The 6,000-nt window shown below is 51.7% G+C and overlaps 2 protein-coding genes across 2 annotated transcripts; both read left to right on the top strand.

The window, feature by feature from the left end:
- Positions 1–35: 35 nt before the first annotated feature.
- Positions 36–1,580, top strand: EPUS_04155 (uncharacterized protein; the record flags this gene model as incomplete). Its single annotated transcript, XM_007788149.1, has 1 exon — positions 36–1,580. The coding sequence occupies one exon, from the start codon at positions 36–38 to the stop codon at positions 1,578–1,580; it is 1,545 nt and encodes a 514-aa protein (XP_007786339.1).
- A 635-nt stretch (positions 1,581–2,215) lies between these two features.
- On the top strand, positions 2,216–3,451 carry EPUS_04156 (uncharacterized protein; the record flags this gene model as incomplete). Its single annotated transcript, XM_007788150.1, has 1 exon — positions 2,216–3,451. One exon carries the CDS (start codon positions 2,216–2,218, stop codon positions 3,449–3,451), a length of 1,236 nt encoding a protein of 411 aa, XP_007786340.1.
- Positions 3,452–6,000: the final 2,549 nt, after the last annotated feature.

The following is a 6,000-nucleotide window of genomic DNA, read 5'->3' on the forward strand; positions in this document are numbered from 1 at the left end:
GCATTTCATTTTGACAGTGCAGTAAGATCGACATCATGGCCACCATTACCGGGGTAACAGGCAACCAGTATATAAGAGGTACAGAGGAGTATGAGGATCGCAAGTACCAATATGCGACGTCCAGTTACGAAAAAGAAAGGCGCATGGATCCACAGCTGATCATCTATCCTCACAATAAGAACGACATCGCATTAGCACTGAAGTACGCCAATTCGAAGAAAATTGCAGTGGCCATCAGGACCGGAGGACATCAGTACAGTGGAGCATCCTCTACGCATGGTGCAAACATTCAGCTGGATTTGAACAAGACTTTCCGAGCGGACGAGGACCGCCGCTTCTTTGAAAAGGATGGGCAAGCATTTGTCCGTACGAGCGTCAGCTGGAGTCTGGGATCTTTCAATGCGTACCTAAAGAAACACGAGGTGTTCGTGCCACACGGACAGTGCGTCCACGTACACCTTGGAGGCCACGTCCAGACGGGCGGGTATGGGCAACTGGGTCGCAGCTTCGGCCTCTTTGGCGACCACGTCGTATCGCTTGAGGTAGTCGACCACGCCGGCAACTTCAGAGAAGTAACGAAAAAGAGTGATCCAGACTTGTTCTATGCCATTCTCGGTGGTAGCCCTGGAAATCTGTGTGTGATCACACATTTCACAATCACCGTCCACCGTGATCGGGACTACCAAGGCTCTCGAGGCGTGAAGTCGATATATTGGTACAATCGTAAGACGTTGGAGAATCTGCTCGACATCCTGGTAGAGATGTCAGACAACGAAAACTTCCCTCGCAATTACGACTACTGTGTCAGCGTGCTTAGCTCATCATGCAAGCTCCTGGACGTATTTCCGGAGATAGATGGAAAGATGAGAGAAGAGCATCCTGAGCTTTACGGCGATGACGACATTCCCTTCTGGCCGCGTATGATCGTCGTGTATGCACAATGGGTGCCATTCAGCAAGACCGATGTTCCTGACATGAGGTGGTTTGATCGGATAAGAAAGGATTCACTGTTCCACCTCAAGTCAAGAGAAAAGAGCATGTCCGAGCTCACCGGTGACTGGATCTTCCGGAACGTGCGAGAGTTCGACCATCCATACATCAAGCGCACTCACGTGACCAACTCAAGGACACTTGGTGCCGATGGATGGGCTAAGTGGGTGGCGGGGCGCATCGACGCGATCGTGAAGCCGGATGACAATGAATGCTGGCTGTCCGCACAGCTACAGTGCTTCGGCGGCAGAAACTCCAAGTTCTTCACCAATAGGGACAATGGGACTGCTTTCAGTTGGAGAGACTCCAGCGTTTGCTGCACCCTTGACTGCTTCTATGAGGGTGACAAGGCCAAGAAGACCGCTGAAGAGTGGCACAGGATTAACGACACGGAGGGAATAGGACCAAATGGCAAATTCAGCAAGCAGGACAAACGTGTGCTGTGGGGCTCGTATGGCAGCTTGGACCTAGATGCGAGCTGGAGTCACTATTACGAGGACAGAGATAAGTACGAGAGGCTTCGCAAGGCAAGGCGACTTGCCGATCCTAATGGGGTCTTGACACCAAATACCTTCAGCGTGGGACGTTGATACCTAGGTCGCACAATTACTCTATTTCACAAGCATCACACAACTAAAGAGGAAGATCTTTCTCTCAGGCGAGTTCTGCGGTCGTTCTGATTGTTCTCAGTCGAAGACGATCTAGTTAATGGTCCTGGTCACACCGGGTGGGATTGCGAATCCTCCATTTCGTAGCACACCTTCCAATAGAATCTTGAATAACAGCACTTATAGTTGCTACCTCTTCTGTGATTGAGAAATCTAAGTGCACTTTATCAATCGAGAATCATTCAAGTCCCAACAACTTTAAGCTGAAGACAGTCTGGTTCTCACTAAGTCTCTCGCCTCTTGGCAACATATCTCTTTACGTAGTAAGTTAGTTACTACCAGAGCACCACATTATTTTCCTACTTTTCTATCAAACATGAATGGAAGATAGTACCTGGCATTTCTGCCGAAACTGCTCTGACGATGGTGATTTAGCACCGTACCGTACCATACGAACTCCCTTTTTTGAGCGCTGCGCACGTGGTCTATTCCAATGAAATAGCCACACGTTCAAGAAAGATATTACCCAATCGGGGACCCGGCAATTGCCCACCCATCGCAGTGGCTTTGAAGCATCACCATGAACCGATAAGAGAGACCTCTAGGCTCACAGAGCTATGGCCAATATCAGTCTTTACCTCGTGACCTTCAACTGCGCTCGTACGCTTGTACAGGCTCATCAATTCGGTCCGCACATTCTTGATGCCTTCCCACAAGACGTGCCGACTCCTGACATCCTCGTCATATCGCTGCAAGAAATTGCACCAATCGCATACTCATTCCTGGGTGGCTCCTTTCTGACTCCCTATTTTGATGCCATCCGGGAAGCGGTCAAGCTTGCGGCCAAAGGTCATGCTCATGTTATCTCGCGCAACCTTGGGATGACGGCTATCATGATTTTTGCCAAGGATCCTACCAATATATCATCTATACAAACAGCTGGTGTCGGCGTGGGTGTACAGGAACTGGGCAATAAAGGAGCCGTGGGGATCCGTCTCGTGTATTCGGAGACACAGTTGACGTTTGTCGCAGCACACATTGCGCCAATGGAAAACGCAATGCTACGCAGGAACGAAGACTGGAGGAACATTGTGAAGCGTCTGGTATTCACCAATAATGTCAGAGCCACGCGTGACGAGCAAGATGAGGACGCACCTCTTTTACAAGGCCTTCCACATGGAGATGGTTCAGAACTCGGCATGTACAGTCCAAGGTCGCATTTGTTCGTGGCAGGAGACCTCAACTACCGTGTTTCGGAGACGAAACCCAAGGAGTCAGATTTTGAGAAGTTCCCTCAACCGACAGATGAGGCGGATAACCAGAACCACTTCATGATGCTACTAGAAAATGATCAACTGCTTCAGCAGCGCAAACTTGGGAATACCTTACATGGGCTGTCTGAAGCGGAGATCAAGTTTCCACCAACTTACAAACTTCTAGCATCCAACGGCTCCAGTGACTGGAATTGGGCCAGACACCGGTGGCCAAGCTGGTGTGACCGCATCCTTTATCTCGAATCACCCGTGTGGATGCAAAAGAAAATCAGAGTGCACAAATACGACGTGCTGCCCCAATTAGAAACATCTGATCATCGCCCTGTAGGTCTATCGCTATCAGTGCCACTGGGAGCTATTCCTAAGCCACCCAACCAAGAAGATGATATTCGTCTCCATCCTCCCTTCGATATTGATCCCGATTGGAAGTCCCGGAGAGCGATAGCCAGAAAAAAGGAAATAGCTGTTGGTATTGTTGCCTATTTAATTTTGACTTGGGAAGGCAACACAATCGTCTTGGCTACCATTCTCGGCAGCATAGGAGGTTGGTTGATCATCCAATCATTACTTATAGTTTGAGGTTCTATTCCACCTTAGGATTCGCCAGCCATGGCTGAGTGCCTTTGTTGCTCACAAGATGCAAGCAGAAGAGCGAGGAAAATCGTGTTGACGAGTGATATTCACAGCTCCCGAGGACAAACAAGCGACAGTGTCAAAAATTTAAAAGAGCTGGCCGGCCTGCGTTTACTACTCTACTTTTCAGCCTACTGGCCATAGGGGTAGCGATTCAACGCTCAGAAAAGATCGCAAGACACGGTGTTGATGCGAGTAAAGACGCTTAAGGCTGTATGGTACCGGGCCATCAAGTGTCTTGATGGCTTCGTGGTTGTCTTGTGTATTTGTCACGCATCGAGCAGGGCTGCATGGGCCTACCGATCATGCTCAGTCGGATAGCAGGAATAAAGATTGCGATATGGTTGAATAGCGGGTTGGGCTCTTCCATATCATGTCGGTTCAGCAATTGCATTGAAACTGGTGATGGACCTGGCTACTTCCAGGACCGAAGAGGCTTCCCACTGGCTGATCGAATTTCACCACGTTCTCCACACATGCATTTCCGGCTCTGCATAGAATTTTCTTCTTTGACAACGGCAGCCGGCGTTCTGCCAACGGTCCTGGAGCCAAATGCACTGGTTGCGTCACCCATCAAACTTTTCCAAAGCGGAGATGGTATCTAGATCTGATGCCACTGCACGGGTGTACAGCCGACGTGCACCTGCTTCCCATCCATCAGTCTCCGCACAGTCGACCGCATACATACAGGCAGGCAGCATGAGTGAACGAAGACAAGGGCGAGAGCAAGTACGAGCGAGGATAGATGACAGGCAAATGTGGCATATCAGCCCTGATTGTCCTAGACCTCGATATCAGCGACAGCGCTAGGATGGCGTTATCACACTAGTTATAGATATAATCATATCCCACTCATCAAACGGGTCAAGGGTGGTTGAGGGCACCATCAGGGGCCGATTTCCGCTCCTCCAGGTCGGATGCATACGCCGCCTGCTGCCGGTCTTGATACAATAGTACTTTGGTTGGGTCTAGAGATATGTATGATACATTATGTAACACGTGAGATGTAGTTTCGAATCTATGATCCTTTTCAAGCTAAGGGACGCGTGGCCAAAGAAAGGGGACACATCAACCACTCCGCCAAAAGGACAGCCCCGATGGGTTTCAAACCACACTTAATTGATGTACCCCTCACTGACTGCCAATGCAGATCCCCTTTGGAGTTCCAGGCACGAGCAGGCACCAACAGGCACCCACGATAATGCCTGGAGCCTGACAAAATCACAAGACATCCCCTGCATTCATCCTCCGCCTTGCCGCCGTTTTAGCTTGGCAACGATGACACAAATCCAGAGCACTGCCCTGAATGATGCAACAGCGCCAACCTGCTTCACCAATCTTTCCACCACAATGGCCAGCCATCCGCCACACTTCACCACCGTCCGCCTGAAACGAAGGCGAAAATGCCTTCTCTCCTCCAACGTTTCTACGCCGAGATCGGCCTCAAAGCACTCACCAACTCACCTCGCGACACCAAGATACTATGCCTCCAACGGCTAGTGCGCATGTTTGCCTATGGCGGAGCGACGGTCATCCTCGCACTCTACCTATCCAGCCTCGGGATCTCGGAGCCCAAGATCGGGCTGTTTATGACTCTGACCCTGCTCGGAGACGTGGTGATCAGTCTGATCTTGACCGTCATTGCGGATGGCATTGGGAGGAGGCGCATGTTGGGGCTGGGGTCGTTGCTCATGACGGCCAGCGGGATCGTGTTTGCCACGTGTAGCAACTATTGGGTCTTGGTGGCTGCCAGTGTTTTGGGCGTCATCAGTCCGAGGTGATAAATATCTCGCTTCCACGAGTTTCCATATCGGGCTAACTAGGGCTAATGGCATGGCAGCGGAAGCGAGATAGGCCCGTTCAAAGCCATTGAAGAGTCGACCATCTCTCAATTGATCTCGTCGAACGAGCGCAGCAGCGTTCTGGCTTGGTATATCCTCTTTGGCTCGGCTGGTACCGCGGGCGGAACCATCTCGTGTGGTTGGGCTACGCAGAGTCTGCAGATGCACCGTGGCTGGACGGCGCTGGAGTCGTATCGGGTCCTCTTCTGGGCGTACGCCGTCCTCGGTCTCGTCAAGTTCGGGCTATCACTCATTCTCACCCCGGCCGCCGAGCACGGCAGACCCTCCGCTCCAAAGCCAACCGCCAACGGCGAGACACGCCCACTCCTGGCAGAACAGCAAAACGGCGCTGTCACCACCCCGACTCCAAGCTCTCCGCACAGAGACCACGACGACTCACCCACCCAGAAACCAAGCACCACCCCCACCATCCTCCAAGGACCGAAATCGCTCCTCCCCCCTCTCTCCCCAGAATCCCAATCCATCCTCACCAAGCTCTGCCTCCTCTTCGCCATCGACAGCATCGCCTCGGGCCTCACGCCCGCCTCCTGGATCACCTACTGGCTGCACGTCAAATTCGGCCTGGCCGAAGGCTCGCTCGGCACGCTGTTCTTCGTGCTGAGCATCCTGTCGAGCGGCTCGAACCTGGTGGCG

The sequence above is a fragment of the Endocarpon pusillum genome (assembly GCF_000464535.1).
Source record: "Endocarpon pusillum Z07020 unplaced genomic scaffold C713005, whole genome shotgun sequence".
NCBI lineage: Eukaryota > Fungi > Ascomycota > Eurotiomycetes > Verrucariales > Verrucariaceae > Endocarpon > Endocarpon pusillum.